The sequence below is a fragment of the Mobula birostris genome, chromosome 9 (assembly GCF_030028105.1).
Source record: "Mobula birostris isolate sMobBir1 chromosome 9, sMobBir1.hap1, whole genome shotgun sequence".
Lineage (NCBI taxonomy): Eukaryota > Metazoa > Chordata > Chondrichthyes > Myliobatiformes > Myliobatidae > Mobula > Mobula birostris.
Window position 1 is genome coordinate 4,946,938 of NC_092378.1, and position 18,507 is coordinate 4,965,444.

At 43.3% G+C, this 18,507-nt stretch overlaps 1 protein-coding gene across 12 annotated transcripts in view; it reads right to left on the reverse strand.

Moving 5' to 3' along the window:
• LOC140202500 (uncharacterized) overlaps positions 1-18,507 on the reverse strand; it is a 182,925-nt gene that overhangs the window by 56,129 nt on the left and 108,289 nt on the right. For 6 of the 12 annotated variants that reach the window (XM_072267415.1, XM_072267417.1, XM_072267414.1 and 3 more), the window contains 2 exons: positions 18,182-18,427; positions 16,216-16,326 (listed from right to left, as the gene is read on the reverse strand). The exons of 1 other annotated variant lie outside the window; for it this stretch is intronic. In XM_072267415.1, the coding sequence (XP_072123516.1) occupies positions 16,216-16,326; positions 18,182-18,427 (357 nt within the window). Of the gene's footprint in view, positions 1-10,957; positions 11,154-13,472; positions 13,994-16,215; positions 16,327-18,181; positions 18,428-18,507 lie in introns of those variants that run through there. 5 more of the 12 variants (XR_011887109.1, XM_072267419.1, XM_072267424.1 and 2 more) reach the window with 5 other exon arrangements.

Consider the following 18,507-nt stretch of genomic DNA (forward strand, 5'->3'; position numbering starts at 1 on the left):
AGTGAACAAGGGAAGGTTGCAGAAGAAAGGAATGGAGGAATATAATCACATGGAGGAATATAATCACATGGCTCCTTGAAAGTGTCATTGCACATAGATAGAGCGGTGAAAAAGGCCTTTGGAACAGTGGCCTTCATCAATCAGAGCATTTGGTATAGAAGCAACACACATCAAAGTTGCTGGTGAATGCAGCAGGGGCCAGGCAGCATCTCTAGGAAGACGTGCAGTCGACGTTTCGGGCCGAGACCCTTCGTCAGGACTGACTGACAGAAGAGATAGTAAGAGATTTGAAAGTGGGAGGGGGAGGGGGAGATCCAAAATGATAGGAGAAGACAGGAGGGGGAGGGATGGAGCCAAGAGCTGGACAGGTGATTGGCAAAGGGGATATGAGAGGATCATGGGACAGGAGGCCCAGGGAGTAGGAAAAGGGGGAGGGGGGGAAACCAGAGGATGGGCAAGGGGTATAGTCAGAGGGATAAAGGACAGTGAGAGAAAGAATGTGTGTATATAAATAAATAACGGATGGGGTACGAGGGGGAGGTGGGGCGTTAGCGGAAGTTAGAGAAGTCGATGTTCATGCCATCAGGTTGGAGGCTATCCAGATGGAATATAAGGTGTTGTTCCTCCATCCTGAGTGTGACTTCATCTTTACAGTAGGGGAGGCCGTGGATAGACATGTCAGAATGGGAATGGGATGTGGAATTAAAATGTGTAGCCACTGGGTGATCCTGCTTTCTCTGGCGGACAGAGCATAGGTGTTCAGCGAAACGGTCTCCCAGTCTGCGTCGGGTCTCGCCAATATATAGAAGGCCACATCAGGAGCACTGGACGCAGTATATCACCCCAGCCGACTCACAGGTGAAGTGTCGCCTCACCTGGAAGGACTGTCTGGGGCCCTGAATGGTGGTGAGGGAGGAAGTGTAAGGGCATGTGTAGCACTTGTTCCACTTACAAAGATAAGTGCCAGAAGGGAGATCGGTGGGAAGGGAATAGGGGTGGGAACGAATGGACAAGGGAGTCGCGTAGGGAGCGATCCCTGCGGAATGCAGAGAGAGGGGGGGAGGGAAAGATGTTCTTAGTGGTGGGATCCCGTTGGAGGTGGCGGAAGTTATGGAGAATAATATGTTGGACCCGGAGGCTGGTGAGGTGGTAGGTGAGGACCAGAGGAACCCTATTCCTAGTGGGGTGGCAGGAGGATGGAGTGAGAGCAGATGTACGTGAAATGGGGGAGATGCGTTTGAGAGCAGAGTTGATGGTGGAGGAAGGGAAGCCCCTTTCTTTAAAAAAGGAGGACATCTCCCTCGTCCCGGAATGAAAAGCCTCATCCTGAGAGCAGATGCGGCGGAGACGGAATTGCGAGAAGGGGATGGCATTTTTGCAAAAGACAGGGTGAGAAGAGGAATAGTCCAGATAGCTGTGAGAGTCAGTAGGTTTACAGTAGACATCAGTAGATAAGCTGTCTGCAGAGATAGAGACAGAAAGATCTAGAAAGGGAAGGGAGGTGTCGGAAATGGACCAGGTAAACTTGAGGGCAGGGTGAAAGTTGGAGACAAAGTTAATGATGTCACCGAGCTCAGCATGTGTGCAGGAAGCAGCGCCAATGCAGTCATCGATGTAGCGAAGGAAAAGTGGGGGACAGATACCAGAATAGGTTTGGAACATAGATTGTTCCACAAAGCCAACAAAAAGGCAGGCATAGCTAGGACCCATACGGGTGCCCATAGCTGCACCTTTAGTTTGGAAGAGCACCTACACTCTGTCCACCAGAGAAAGCAGGATCTCCCAGTGGCCACACATTTTAATTCCATGTCCCATTCCCATTCTGATATGTCTATCCACGGCCTCCTCTACTGTAAAGATGAAGTCACACTCAGGTTAGAGGAACAACACTTTATATTCCGTCTGGGTAGCCTCCAACCTGATGGCATGAACACTGACTTCTCAAACTTCTGCTAATGCCCCACCTCCCCCTTGTACCCCATCCATTATTTATTTATATACACACATTCTTTCTCTCTCTCTCCTTTTTCTCCCTCTGTCCCCCTCACTATACCCCTTCCCCAACCTCTGGTTTCCCCCCCCCCACTTTTCTTTCTCCCTAGGCCTCCTGTCCCATGATCCTCTCATATCCCTTTTGCCAATCAACTGTCCAGCTCTTGGCTCCATCCCTCCCCCTCCTGTCTTCTCCTATCATTTTGGATCTCCCCCTCCCCCTCCCACTTTCAAATCTCTTACTATCTCTTCCTTCAGTTAGTCCTGACGAAGGGTCTGCGCCCGAAATGTCGACTGTACCTCTTCCTAGAGATGCTGCCTGGCCTGCTGCGTTCACCAGCAACTTTTATGTGTGTTGCTTGAAATTCCAGCATCTGCAGATTTCCTTGTGTTTGGTATGGAAGTTGGAATGTTATCTGGCACTGGGCAAGATAGTTTCATCCTCAGGTTGGTTGTGAATAGAACTAGAGCTTATTGGTTTAGGGTGCAAGGTGGCTAGGTAGATGGATGAGAGAGGTTTGGAGTCCCGGCTGCAGATAGGTGCTACAAGGCAGAAGGCCAGCCAGCACAGACTAGATGGGCTGAAAGGCCTGTTTCTGTGTTGTAGTGTTGTATGGCTCTATGTTGCTGAGGCCACATCTGGAGTATTATGTTCAATTTTGGTCACACGATACTGTATACTTCTTACTATTGATGTATTGTTTATTTTTTCTCAGCTGAAGCTGGTGAAGCCTGGGGTACGGGCATTGCCAGGCACACTCATTTCTCAATTGCTAGGAACTTTTGGACTATTTGAGTGGTGTTTAGTATTGTTGCTTTCAGAAGAACTTGGCCTTTTCTCCTTGGAGTAATAGAGGATGAGAGGTGACCTGATAGAGGTGTATAAGATGATGACAGGCATTGTTTGTGTGGATAGTCAGAGGCTTTTTCCCAGGGCTGAAATGGCTAGCATGAGAGGGCACAGTTTTAATGTGCTTGGAAATAGGTACAGAGGAGATATCAGGGGTAAGTTTTTTTACACAAAGAGTGGTGAGTGCGTGGAATGGGCTGTCAGGGACGGTGGTGGAGGACGATACGATGGGGTCTTTTAAGAGACTCCTGGATAGGTACATGGAGCTTAGGAAAATAGAGGGCTATGAGTAACCCTAGGTAATTTCTAAGGTAAGGACATGTTCAGCACAGCTTTGTGGGTTGAAGGGCCTGTAGGTTTTCTACATTTCTAAGATTTGCATAGATATTACTGTGTAGGCCTAATTGTTTAAAGCTATTGTGTAGTGCCTTTGGGATGAGACCAGTTGTAGATATCACTATTGGGACAATGTATACCTTGTTCAGGCTCCATAGTCTTTCAATTTCCTCTTTTAATTCAGCATATTCCATTGTTTTTCACTTATTGATTTCTGCAAGTTATGTGTGTTTGGAATGGCTATATCAATTAAATAAGTTGTTCTTGCTTGTTTATCCTGTAGTAATATATCCAGACGGTTGTTATGGATTGTTCATAATATAATACTGTATGTAGTATAATTTATAATTGCAGTAATATAATTTGTATTATAATTATTATTGTTATGTGTTTTTGTATTTGCAGTTTGTCTTCTTTTGCACATTGGTTGTTTGTTTGTCTTTAGTTGTGTGTAGTTTTTCATTGACTCTAGAGTTTCTTTGTTCTACTGTGAATGCCTGCAAGAAAATGAATTTCAGGGTAGTATATGGTGACATACACATACTTTAATAATAAATTTACTGTGAATGTTTTTGCTATAGGGAAGATGCCATTTAGCTGGAAAAGGAGAATTATGAGGATGCTGCTGGGACTCAAGGGGCTCTTGTGGATTGAGGTTGAGAGGGTGGGAACTTTTTCATTGGATCGTAGGAGAAGGAGGGGATTCTTTATTTGTTTTTATTTATACGCCTTTTATAGACATGCATGAAATCATGAGGTGAATGTGCATGGTCCTTTCCCCAGGGCTGGGTAATCAAGAACTAGAGGGCACAGATTTAAGGTGAGTAGAGACATATAATGAGGACCTGGGGAGCAACTTTTTGAATTAGAAGGTGGTCACTGGTTGAGACAAGTACATTAACAAAATTTCAAAGGCATTTGGATGTGTAGATGGATAGGAAAGATTTAGAGGAATTATGAGCCAAATACAGACCAAATGCAATGAGTTTGGATGGGCATATTGATAAGCAGGGACCAGCTGGGATGAAGGATTGTTTACATGCTTTTTGCTGGGTGTCAACATCTCTGAAAATCTACCCTGGACCTAACATATTGATATAGCTACAAAGTAGGTACAACAGTGGCTATATTTCATTAGGAGTTTGAGGAGATTTGGTATGTCACCAAAGACACACAGATTTCTACAGGTGTACCATGGAGAGCATTCTAACTGGCTGCATCACTGTCTGGTGTGGGGAGGGGAGGGGACTACTGCACAGGATCAAAAAAAAGCTGCAGAAAGTTGTAAATTTAGTCAGCTCCAACATGGACTCTAGCTTCGCTAGCATCCAGGACATCTTCAAAGAGTGATGCCTCAAAAAAGTGGCGTCCGTCATTAAGGACCCGGATCACCCAGGTCATGCCTTGTTCTCATTGCTGCCATCGGGGAGGAGACTGAGGGACCTGAAGCCACACATTCAATGATTCAGGAACAGCCTCTTCTCCCCTTTCATCCAATTTCAGAATGGACATTGAAGCCACGAACCCTACCTCATTACTTACTGTAATTCACATTTTTTTTATTATTATGTATTGAATTGCACTGCTGGCACAAAGACAACAAATGCCAAGGATGTTAAACCTGATTGTGGTACTGAGTCAGGTGATGTACAACTCAGAGGGCAGAGGAAAGGGAGAGAATGAGAGAGAATAGGAGAGGAGGGGAGAAAGAGAGATAAAGAACATGCAAGAGGAGAGGTGAAAAGCACAAGAAATGCTGGAAATCCAGGGCAACACAGACAAAATACTGGAGGCACTCAGCAGGTCTGGTAGGATCCTTGGGGGGTATTTTTTGAATTTTTCTATTTATGATTTAAAATTTAAATTTTTAATATTTACTAATTTTTACTATTTTTAATATTTAATATTTGTAATCCAGGGAGCGGGAAGCGCAGAATCAAATATTGCTGTGATGATTGTACGTTCTAGTATCAATTGTTTGGCAACAATAAAGTATAAACAGTTGAAGTTTGGAAAAATAGAGGGAGTGGAGGGTGAGAGAATGCGGAGAGCTGAGGATGAAATCTGGGATTTCAAAGTTCAAAGTAAATTTATTAGTGCATAATTGCTACCATATACTACCTGGAGATTCATTTTCTTGCAGGCATTTACAGGAGAATAAAGACATGCAATAAAATTTACGAAAATAAACTATATTTAAACAAAGACAGACAACCAATGTGCAAAAGAAGACAAATTGTGCAAACAAAAGTATATGCTGAGAACCTGAGCTGTACAGTTCTTGAGAGTGGATCTACAGGCTGTGGAGTCAGTTCAGTGTAAGAGTGAGTGAAGTTACCCATGCCAGTTCAGGAGCCTGATGGCTGAGGGGTAATGATTGTTCCTGAATGTGGTGGTGTGGGACCTGGGTCTCCGGTACCTCCTGACCGATGGTAGTAGTGAGAAGAAAACAAAGCCCCCTGGATGGTGGAGATCTCTGACAATGCATGACAGCAGCACTCCATGTAAATGTGCTCGCTCAGTGGTGGGGTGGTCTTTGCCTGTGATGGACTGGGCTGTATCTGCCATTTTCTGTAGCCTTTTCCAATCCTGGGTGTTGGTGTTTCCATACCGAGCCATGATGTGACCAGTTAGGCACTCTCCACTGTGCATCTACAGAGGTTTTCTGTTTTAAATGACATTCTAAATCTACACAAACTTCAGCAAGAGTAGAGGTGCTTTGTGATAATGCTTACGTGCTGGTCCCAGGACAGATAACGCCAAGGAATCTAAAGTTATTGGCCTGCTTTTTGCATATCATGACATGAATGCAAGGCTGTGAGTTTATTTATGTTTTTATTAAGAGACACAGCAGAGTAACGAGTGTTCCAGCCCAATTACAGCCACGTGACCAATCAACCTAGTAACCCCTGCACCTTTAGAATGTGAGAGGGAACTGGAGCACCCGAAGGAACCCCACGAGGTCACACCAAGAACATGCAGACTCCTCATAGACAGCACCAGGAAATGAACTCGGGCCACTGGCGCTGTGAAACATTACAGTAACTGTTACACTCTGCTGCTTTTGGAGGGTTACTGTAAACAGATGCCCCAGGTTTCCATGGATTCAGAGCTCTGCTATCACAATTGGTTCACCCTCGCCTTCGCTCAAACCTCCACACCAATCACAAAAACCACCTACGAACTGTTATCGGACTAGCAAACACACTTTACTTTGTAGTAGACGTGAGGTTTCTTTGTAAGCAGCGAGATATATCTTTATGAGTGCTGTTCATGCAATTAGTGACTCTGTAAAACATATTTATATTTCAAAATCACCAGCAATTTTATGTAACAACTCAGGCCTGAAAGTCATTGAGGGATATCATGATATAGACATGCACCTTTGTTAAAGGCAGTTAAGGTGAATGGATTTTCCCAACCTTCTTGAATTACGTGGGCTGAAGGTTTTGGAGATTTACCAGTATGCTGCCTGGACTAGACAGCATACCTATGTGGATAGTTCAAATTAAATCTATTGTCAAAATAGTTATATTTATTTCCTGCTCACTGGTGTTTAGGGTAAAAATGAAGGACATCCATCTCTATCTGTATATATTGCTGTTTCCATAACAATTTTGTTTTACCAGTCAGGGTTGTTGGCCCTGAGCTGAACCCCTGAACCCAGAGGGCTGATGGACCACTCTTAGTCTGGCCTCTACCCTTTGACCTGTTTGGCATTGGTGACCGTACCACGAGCCAAAGCACAAGGCCCTGACTCCAGACAGCATAGCGTTCTGGGTCATTTAGGCACGCAGCCTACAAACCACAACAAGGTTGCAATCCTCTTAGAGGAAAAGTATGTACTGTATATATCACCATATACAACCTTGATTTCTGTTTTCTTGCAGGCATTCACAGCAAGATAAAGAAATACAATAACATTTATGAAAAAATAGACACAAACAAAAACTGACAAAAATCAGGCTGCAAAAGAGGACATATCGTGCAAATAATAAATATATAAATAATATTGAGAACAGGAGTTACATAGTCAACCTCTCACTGCTACGGGCGGAAATTCTCACTTGCTTCAAAAAGGCAACAATCATACCAGTGCCTAAGAAGAAAAATGTAAGCTGCCTTAATGACTATTGCCTGGTAGCACTCAGATCTACAGTGATAAAACGCTTTGAGAGGTTGATCATGACTAGACTGAACTCCTGCCTCAGCAAGGACCTGGACCCACTGCAATTTGCCTGTTGCCTCAATAGGTCAATGGTAGATGCAATCTCAATGGCTCTCCACACGACTTTAGATCACCAGGACAACACAAACACCTGTCAGGATGCTGTTTGTATAGCTCAGTACTTAATACCATCATTGCCACAATCCTGATTGAGAAGTTACAGAACCTGGGCTTCTGTACCTCCCTCTGCAATTGGATACTCGACTTCCTAACCAGAAGACCATAATCTGTGCGGATTGGTGATAACATCTCCTCCTCGCCGATGATCTGGTGCACCTCGGGGGGGTGTGCTTAACTCACTGCTCTACTCTCTCTATACCCATGACTGTGTGGCTAGGCATAGCTCAAATACCATCTACAAATTTGCTGACGATACAACCATTGTTGGTAGAATCTCAGATGGTGATGAGAGGGCGTACAGGAGTGAGATATGCCAACTAGTGGAATGGTGTCGCAGCAACAACCTGGCACTCAACATCAGTCAGACAAAAGAGCTGATTGTGGTCTTCAGGAAGGGTAAGATGAAGGAACACATACCAATCCTCATAGAGGGATCAGAAGTGGAGAGAGTGAGCAGCTTCAAGTTCCTGGGTGTCAAGATCTCTGAGTATCTAACCTGGTCCCAACATATCGAAGCAGTTATGAAGAAGGCAAGATAGAGACTATAATTCATTAGGAGTTTGAAGAGATTTGGCATGTCAACAAATACATTTAAAAACTTCTGTAGATGTACTGTGGAGAGCATTCTGACAGGCTGTATCACTGTCTCATATGGGGGGGGGGGCTACTGCACAGGACTGAAAGAAGCTGCAGAGGGTTGTAAATCTGGTCGGCTCCATCTTGTGTATTAGCCTACAAAGTAGCCAGGACAACTTCAAGGAGCAGTGTCTCAGAAAGGCAGCGTCCATTATTAAGGACCTCCAGCATCCAGGGCATGCCCTTTTCTCACTGTTACCATCAGGTAGGAGGTACAAAGCCTGAAGGCACACACTCAGCGATTCAGGAACAGCTTCTTCCCCTCTGCCATCCAATTCCTAAATGGACATTGAACCCTTGAACACTACCTCACTTGTTTAATATATATTATTTCTGTTTTTTGCACAATTTTTAATCTATTTAATATACATATACTCTAATTGATTTACTTAATTATTTATTATTATTAGTAGTTTTCTCTTCTACATTACTTATTGCATTGAACTGCTGCTGCTAAGTTGACAAATTTCACGACACATGCCAGTGATAATAAACCTGATTCGGATTCTGAGTCCTTGAAAGTGAGTCCGTAGGTTATGGAATCAGTTCAGTGTTGAGGTGAGTGAAGTTATCCCCACTGGTTCAGGAGACGATGGTTGTAGGGTACTAATTGTTTTTGAAACGGGTGGTATGACAGCAGCGCGAAGAGAGCATGGCCTGGATGGTGGGAGTCCTTGATGACGATTCTCACTGTTCTCCTGATATCTGTGCTCAATGACAGGGAGCACTTTGCCAGTGATGGTCTGGCCTGTACTCAGTACTTTTCTGTAAACTTTTCAGAGCAAACTACGACTTTTACCTTTGGAGCGAAGGAGGATGAGAGGTGACTTGGTAGAGGCGTAAAAGATGACTGATGTCAAAGACCAAGCCCAAGGGTTGATCAGAAGTCTGGAAGTTGAAGTCTGAAAACTGGAGGCTGGTCCTGGAGTTGGAGGACTGCCTGTGTGTGTGGGTGGCAGAGGGGGAGAAAGAGGTTTCCTTTGTTTTTACAGTTTTGTTATTTGTTGTGCCCTCTGTCTGCCTAGCGTTCTGGACATGCTGTGTTGGCACTGAAATGTGTGGTGACACTTGCAAGCTGCCCTCAGCACATCTCTCTATTGTTCTGGTTGTTAATGCAAATGACGTATTGCACTGTATGTTTTGATGTGATAAATAAATCTGAAAGCTGAAGATCAAATGAATAGCCAGAGACTTTTCCCTGGATGGAATTGACTTAATATGAGGGGGCATAAATTTACACTGTTTGGAGGAAAATACAGTGGGAATGTCAGACCATCGGGCTACTGGATCAGTGTGAATAACGTCACTCACTACAACTCAACCTACAGACTAACTTTGAAGGACTTTTTACAGCTCATGTTATGGTCATAAAGCACTACGCCACAGAAGCAGGCCCTTCAGCCCATGTCGTGTGTACTACATTATTACTTTGCCTAGTCCCATCAACCACGTGCTCATGCTCTCAGTGTTAATTTTTTATTTGCACGGTTTGTCTTCTCTTGCACATTGGTTGTTATGTCAGTCTTTGTAGTTTTTCATAGATGCCATTGTATTATTTTTATTTTTCTGTAAATGCCTGCAAGAAAATGAATCTCAAGGTAGCCGATAGTAACATGTAACAGCATCCATCATCAGGGACCCCCACCACCCTGAACATGCTCTCTTTTTGCCACCGCATCAGGAAGAAGGTACAGGAGCCTCAGGACTCACACCACCAGGTTCAGGAACAGTTATTACCCCTCAAACATCAGGCTCCTGAACCAGAGGGGTAACTTCACTCGTCCCAACACGTCACTGTTCCCACAACCTATGGACTCACTTTCAAGGATTCTTCATCTCATGTTCTTGATATTTATTGCCCATTTAGAACCATAGAAACTACAGCACAGAAACAGGCCCTTTTAGCCCTTCTTGGCTGTGCCGAACCATTTTCTGCCTAGTCCCACTGACATGCACACGGACCATATCCCTCCATACACCTCCCATCGATGTATCTGCCCAATTTATTCTTAAATGTTAAAAAAGAACCCGCATTTACCACCTCGTCTGGCAGCTCATTCCATACTCTCACAACTCTCTGTGTGAAGAAGCCCCCCCTAATGTTCCCTTTAAACTTTTCCCCCCTCACCCTTAACCCATGTCCTCTGGTTTTTTTCTCCCCTTACCTCAGTGGAAAAAGCCTGCTTGCATTCACTCTATCTATACCCATCATAATTTTATATACCTCTATCAAATCTCCCCTCATTCTTTTACGCTCCAGGGAATAAAGTCCTAACCTATTCAACCTTTCTCTGTAACTGAGTTTCTCAAGTCCCAGCAACATCCTTGTAAACCTTCTCTGCACTCTTTCAACCTTATTTATATCCTTCCTGTAATTTGTTTAATAACTATTATTTCATTTCTTTTCTTTCTTCCTTTTCACACCTACACAGTTTGTTGTCTTTTGCACACTGGTTGCCTGCCCTTTTGGGTGCTGTCTTTCACTGATTCTATTATGTCACCATATACATATGGTTATTGAGTTTATTGTGTATGCCTGCAAGAAAATGTATATGGTGACATATATGTACTTTGATAATAGATTTACTTTGAACTTTGAAAGAGCCAGATTGAGCCCTGAAGCCACCTCTGTCACCCAGTGAGACATTCAGATGTTACTGCTGTAGTTGTACAACATCTTGGTGAAGATGCACTTGGAGTACTGTTTACAGTTTTGGTCACCCTTTTAATAGAAAGGATATTATTTAGCTGGAAAGAGTACTGAGCAGATTTACAAGAATGATGCCAGGTCTCAAGGCCTGAGTTATAATGGGAGGCAAAGACTTTATTCCTTGGAGTGCAAGATACTGAGCAGTACAGTAGCGTAGCGATTAGTACAATTGCTTTCAGCACCAATTGTAAGATCGGTGTTCGATTCCTGCAGCTGTCTATAAGGAATTTGTACGTTCTCCCGGTGACCACATGAGATTCTTCGGGGGGTGCACCAGTTTCCTTAAAAGTTCCAAAGATGTATGAGTTAGTGTTAGTAAGTTATGAGCACCCTATGTAGGCAATACTTGTGGGCTACTGAAGACAATACTCATCGATTTGATTTGACACAGATCTATCTCAGTGTATGTGCCGATATCTTGATGTACATATGTAGCCAGGGTGCCTAAGACTTTTGCACAGTACTGTAGTAATTGTACGTATTGCACTGTACTGCTGCCGCAAAAAAAATTTCAAGACATGTGAGTGATGATAAACCCAATTCTGATATGGGTCTCTATTGTGGACTAAGAGTGGGAAGGGGGCAGGGAGAGGGGAATCATAGTTGGGGAAAGGGGAAAGGAGAGGAGAGGGAATCAAGTGACCTTGCCTGGTGTCACAGGGCTGGGTGTTCAGCACCCAAGCCACACCCAGCCCCTGGCACTCCTTCTCTGCCACCTGTCGCACACCTCTCCTAAGGCACTCCACCTTCATCATTCCCAACATCCTTTGCTCCCAGCAATTTACAAACTTGCTCTCCACTTCACATTGACAAACACAGTACTGTGCAAAAATCTTAGGCACCCTAGCTAAATATATGTGCTCAAGACTTTGCACTGTACTGCACACGTGACATATAAAACTAATCTTTACCTTACAGTGGTGTATAAAATCAGAAGGGGCAGAGTCAGTCTTTTTCCCAGGACCAAAAACTAGAAGGCATTGAATTAGAATGAGGGGGAAATGAGAGAGCCGAGTGGCACCTTCACCCAGAGTGTGGTATATGGAGCACGCTGCTAGAGCAAGTGTTCAAGACAGATACTATCATATTATTTATAAAATAAGTACGGGAAGAGGAAAGGTTTAGGGCAGGGGTTCCCAAACTTTTTTATGCCATGGACTAATACTATTAATCGAGAGGTCTGTGGGCCCCAGGCTGGGAAATGTGGTTTTGAGGGATATGGGTTAAATGCTGTCAAATAGGATTAGTTTAGGTGGGCATCATGAACAGCATGGACAAGTTGGGCCGAAGGGTCTGTTTCTGCACTGTATGACTCTATGAATCGATTCGTCTGTTGATACAACTCCATTCACCTTACCTTTAGAAACCCCACTGATCTCTTTCTTGGAAGCTCCAAATGGCCCTTGACCGTGAAATAATTTAGGAAGACAATTCCTGATTTCATTAGGGGCAGCACAGTAGCATAGCGGTTAGTGTAATGCTCTACGACACCAGCAACCCAGGTTCAATTCCCGCTGCTGTCTGTAGGGATTTGTGCTTTCTCTCCACGACTGTGTGGGTTTCCGCTGGTGTCCAGTTCCCTCCCTCAGTCCAAAGACAAATGGGATAGCGTTAGTAAGATGTGGGCATGCTGTACTGGCACTGGAAGTGTGGTAACACCTGTGGGCTACCCCCAGCACATCCTTGGCCTATGTTGGTCATTGACACAAATGACACCTTTCAGTGTATGTTTCGATGTTTCAATGTACGTGTAATAAATAAAGCTGATCTAATCTAATCCCCATCGAATCAGAAAAAGATCAATGATAAAAAAAAAACACTTCTAATTTTCTCCAAACTAAGACATAGCATCACTTGAGAGAACCATTGTGACAAAGTGGGAGCCGATGTATCCTTTCACTTCAACAAAATGGCCCTCCTAGCTGTCAGTGTAACAAATGCAATAACGTATTGGTCAGACACAGAGATACCATGGATATTTTGAGGAATTATTCCAAAAAGCACAGGTAACTTGTTAGGTTGTAAATTAATTTTGTGCTTTAGAAATTGTCGAAAAAACTGACTTCCTGAACTGTTCCAGTATAGAGCAAGACCAAAACGTGTGTCAGTGTAACCATCTCAGTTTTACATCTATCACAATAACTGTCAACATTAGGGAATATTTTAGACAATCTCTCCTTCGTCAAATGGTAACGATGTACAATTTTAAAATGAATCAGTTTTAAATTGAACCTTTGAACCTATGTTTGATTTTGAGAAAAGATGGGGTTCATTTGCTCGTTATTATCATTTCAGTTATTTGATGGATTCTCCACGACCTAATTGTAAATTTTTTGGTACTTTTTTTTTGCTGGCAGTTTGATGTTTATCTATAGAAGCTTTATGTATGTTGCATGGCTCTGGGGTTGAACACCTAATGGGATTTTTCTTTTTTCCCACTTTTCTTGCTTAGCCAAGGGTTTTTTTTCAGCACAAAACTTTTTCAATCTTTATATAATTTTTTTTTCTTGAGACATTGTAATTATTGTTTACTTCGATGTACTCGTGTTTATTTTGGAAAAAAATAAAAAGATTTGAAAAGAAAGAAAGAAAAACACAGGTAACATCTTTTAAATTTAATGTCTGAATGAACATTGGATTTGGGTTTAGTTGGGGTACCAGAGGGCACAGTCTCAGAATACCAAAATGCCCCTTCAAAATGAGAATCAGAATAAGAATTAGGTTTCATATCACTGGTATCTGTTGTAAAATTTGTTGTTATGCAGCAGCAGAACATTTCAGTACATAATAATAAAAGCTATAAATTATAGTAAGAAATATACATACATTAAAAAGTTGTTAAATAAGTACTGCAAAAAAAGAAGAAAAAAAGTGGTTTGGTAGTGCTCCTGGATTCAGTGTCCATGTCCGTTCAGAAATCTGTTGTCAGGGGGGAAGAAGCTGTTGCCGAGTTGTTGAGTGTGTGCCTCCAGGCTCCTGTACCTCCTCCCTGGTGGTAGCAAAGAGAAGAAGGCATGTCCTGGGTGACAGGAGTCCTTAAGGATAGATGCTGCCTTTTTGAGGCATCGCTCCTTGAAGCTGTCTGGGATGTTGGGGAGGCTGGTGCCCATGATGGATCTGACTGAGTTTAGAACACAGAGAACAGAAATGAGGAGGAATTCCTTTAGCTAAAGGATAGTGAACCCTCTAGCCCCCAAATCTGTGGAACTCATTGTCACAGACAACTGTGGAGCCCAGTTTGTTGGGTATATTGGTTATAGTGGAGGGTGATGGATTCTTAATTAATAAGGGTGTCAAAGATTATGGGGAGAAGGCAGGAGAATAGGATTGAGTGGGATAATAAATTAGCCATAATGGAATAGCAGAGCAGACTCAATGGGCCAAATGGCTGAATTTGGCTCCTATATCTTAAGGACTTACGGGTACAAATCTGAGGGGAAGAAAATCGGCAAGGCTCTGGGAACAAGCAAAGGAGGTGTAAATCCAACTGGAGAATCCTTTCAAAGAGATATCACAATTAGGATAAGCTGAATAGACATATTCAGAGTGTCATAGTTTCTAATAATAACTCTTACTGAGACAAAAATCAGAATTAGATGGAATTCAAGTCCCTGTAAGTTCTGCTTTCGTTAGTTCATTAATTTATCTGACAAATTTAGCCCTGATTGTTCTTAATTGTCTAATAACCTTGGGTCCCATCTTACTTGCTTTAACAATCTAAATCTTCCAGGAAGATTATTAACCTGGAATCTATCAAATGTTGTTTGCACATACTAAATATTATTTGCTTTCCACCACTGATCGAATAATCATCCCTAATGTTGGCAAACAGACTAATGGCTGACAGAGAGGAGAGACCATCTCCTGGGTTAACTCAACTCACCTAATTACCCATTATATTTCAAACAGTAAGCTATCACAGAAGGCAAACAGATATGTTTTAAGTGTACGATAACGCTTAACATAGAAAAGACAAGGCAGATCTTCAAAATTCATTCAGGCAATCAGAGTTGATTAAGTATTGAAACATTTACTGAGGCCTGCTCAATTCCACAACTGAATGATTGCCCTCATCCTAGCACCCATTTTATCCTTGCTGTATCTGCAGAATCCCCAACTCACCTGTAAGAAGAAATTTGGTAAATATGTGTAGAGATGGATTTTGGGATCCAAGTCCAAAGCTCCCTGAAAGTGCCCACACAGGTCAGTAAGGTGGTGAAGAAGGCATTCAACATATTTGTTTTTATTAGTGGAGACATTGAGTTCAAGAGTCAGGAGGATAGGTTGCAGCTTTAGAAAGCTCTAGTTAGGCAGCATCTGGAGTATCACATTTAGTTCTGGTTGCAGGAGGGATGTTGAGGCTTTGGAACAGTTGCAGAAGAGGTCTACCAGGATTAGAGGACATGTGCTATAATGAGAGGTTGGATGAACTTGGGTTGTTTTCTCTGGAGTGACGGGGGCTGAGGGGAGATCTGATAGAGGTTTATAAGATTATGATGGGCACAGGTCTTCTCAAGATGCTCCATTTCCTCCCACATTCCAAAGGCGTATGGATCAGTAGGTAAATGGTCACGTGGATGTAATTGATGTATATATATTTCATTGTTACTTCATTGATGTTGTGCTAATCTCCCGCAACACCCATCCGCTGTAGAAATTTCAGTTGGGCAGACTAGTACTGTATTCATAAGGAGGAATTTCTTTAGCCAGATGGTGGGTGAACCTGTGCAATTCATTGCCACAGACAGCTGTGGAGGCCAAGTCATTGGGTGGAGGTTGATAGTCTCTTGATTAGTAAGGGCATCAAGGTTATGGGGAGAAGGAAGGAGAATGGGGTTGAGATCAGATTTCTGAATGCACCATGAACACTACCTCACTTTTTGCTCTCTTTTAGCATTGCTCTTTCTATTTCTTATTGTAACAAAGTATTTTTTATGTGTTGCCATGTACTGCTGCCGTAAAACAGCAAATTTCACAACGTATGTCAGTGATAATAAGCCTGGTTCTGACTCTGATTTAAAGAGGAGAGGTTTAAAAGGAAACTGAGGGGTAAATTTTCACCTGGAGGTTGGCCAACATGTGGAACGAGTTGCCAGAAGAAGTGGTTAAGGCAGAGACAGTACATTAACAACACCTAAAAAGCAGCTGGACAGATACATAGATAGGAAAGGTTGAGAACGATATGGGACAAATGCAGGCAAATGGAACTGGCAAAGGTGGTCGGCAAGGACAAGTTGAGCAGAACGGTCTCAAACCATGCTGTGTGACTCTCTGCAGGTTCCTTCTCTTTTATGCAGATGGAGACATACAGGGGGAATGCAGAGTGTAGCCTTCGCATTTCACCTGAGAGATGGTGATTCCACTGATATTTCGTAGTCCAATGGCTGAATCTTGCAGACTGGAGTTGGAGGACAGACGATGCGTGTGGCTGCGTGGATGTTGATGGGAGGGAGGCTGTGAGAGAGGAAAAGGGGCTTGTTTTGTTGCTTGCTGTGTTCTGTCAAGCATTGTGCTGGCACCACAATATGTGGTAACACTTGCGGGCTGCCCCCAGCACATCCTTAGGTGTGCTGTGTGTTAAAACAAATGACGCTTTTCACTGTATATTTTGATGTATACGTGATAAATAAATTTCAGTTTGAATCTGGTACTTAAAGGCACAGCCTTTTAGGTCTAACCGGAACTGACACCACTTAGTGAACAGGTCACATTAAAACATACAACATAACATAACAGCACAGCACAGGTCCTTTGATCCATGATGTAAGAATCATAGGAAACTACAGCACAGAAACAGGCCCTTTGGCCCATCTAGTCAATGATGAACCATTATCCTGCCTAGTTCCATTAACTTGTATGCAGACCATAGCCCTCCATACCCTTCCCATCCAAGTACCTATCCGAACTTCTCTTAAATGTTGAACCTCACCCCATATTCACCACTTGTGCAGGTAGCTCATCCACACTCTCACAACCCTCTGAGTGAAGAATTTCCCCCTCATGTTCCCCTTAAACATTTCACATTTCACCCTTAACCCATAACTTCTGGTTGTAGTCCCAACCAGCCTCATTGGAAAAAGCCTGCTTTCATTTGCCCTACCTATACCGCTCATAATTTTGTATCAAGTGTCTCCTCAATCATCTACATTCTAGGCAATAAATTCCTAACCTATTCAACCTTTTCCTATAACTCAGGTCCTCAAGTCTTGGCAACATCCTTGTAAACTTTCTCTCTACTCTTTCAGCCTTGTTTATATTTTTCCTCTAGGTAGGTGACCAAAACTTCACACAAAAGGATATGCTGAAATTGAACCTTCTTGACCAACCTCCCATGCAGGATCTTGTCAAAGACCTTACTAAAGTCCATGGAGACAACATCCACTGCCTTGCCTTCATCAACTTTCCTGGTAACTTGGTAATCAGTCCCTGTCTATCCAAATATCTATATATCCAGACCCTTAGAATACCTCCAAATAACTTTCCCACTACTAATGTCAGGCTCACCTACAATTCACAGATTTGTTCTTGGAGTCCTTCTTAAACAATGGAACAACATTAGCTGTCCTCTAATCCTCTGGTACCTCACCCATGCTAAGGATGTTTTAAATATCTCTGCTAGGGCCCCTGCGATTTCTGACATCACTCCTCTATATTTTCCTCCAATCACCTGAAGATCATGCCTTCTTGTTTTAGTCATTTCCACCTTGTTAAAAGTCCCTGGCTGTCCATTCAATCTTTGTCTCATCATCTTGTACACCTTTATCAATTTAGCCCTCATCCTCCTTTGCTCTGAAGAGGAAAGCCCTAGCCTGCTCAGCCTTTCCTCAGAAAGACACGCTTCTCATCCAGGCAGCATCCTGATAAACCTCCTCTGCACCCTTTCTCAAGCTTTCACATCCTTGCTATAATGAGGCAACCGTAACTGAACACAATACTCCAAGTGTAGCCTAACCAGAGTTTCATAGAGCTGCTCATAAGCTATGCTCTCTAATATCTATTTGCTTATTTAGGGATACAACGGGGACCAAGACCTTCCTGCCCAGTGAGGCACAGCACCCAATAACCCACCTATTTAACCCTAGCCTAATCACAGGACAATCTACAATGACCAATTAGCCTGCTAACTAGTACGTCTTTGAACTGCTGGGGGAAACTGGAGCACCCGGAAGAAACTCACAGTTCACAAGAAGAAAATACAAATTTTCTTACAGAGGATGCCAGGATTGAACTACAAGCCTTGATTCCCTGAGCTGTAATAGCATCATGCAAACCGCTACACTATCCTGGTGCCCTAGTTCACGGTACTCACTCTCTCGGATATCAGAGACACTGGTAACCACAGGGCCGGACTGTTTGTGGGATTCCGCCATCCACGGCTTTCTGAATGTGCGTAAGCCTCCTGCTCTTGGCTGCTGGCGTGGCCGAGTCATCTCCCCTGAGGGAAGATCTCCTGAGCTCTCCCTCGACACCCACCTCCTTCTCCCAGCCACCAGTGTCTTTGCATTCCGGTGGCTGAAGGCTGGAGAAAGGTTGAGCGTCACTGCAGAGACTGAACCTGAGAATGAGGGGCGAAAAGAGGTAAAGTCTGAGAGAATGTGCCTTGGTCAGCATGGACAAGTTGGGCCAAAGGGCCTG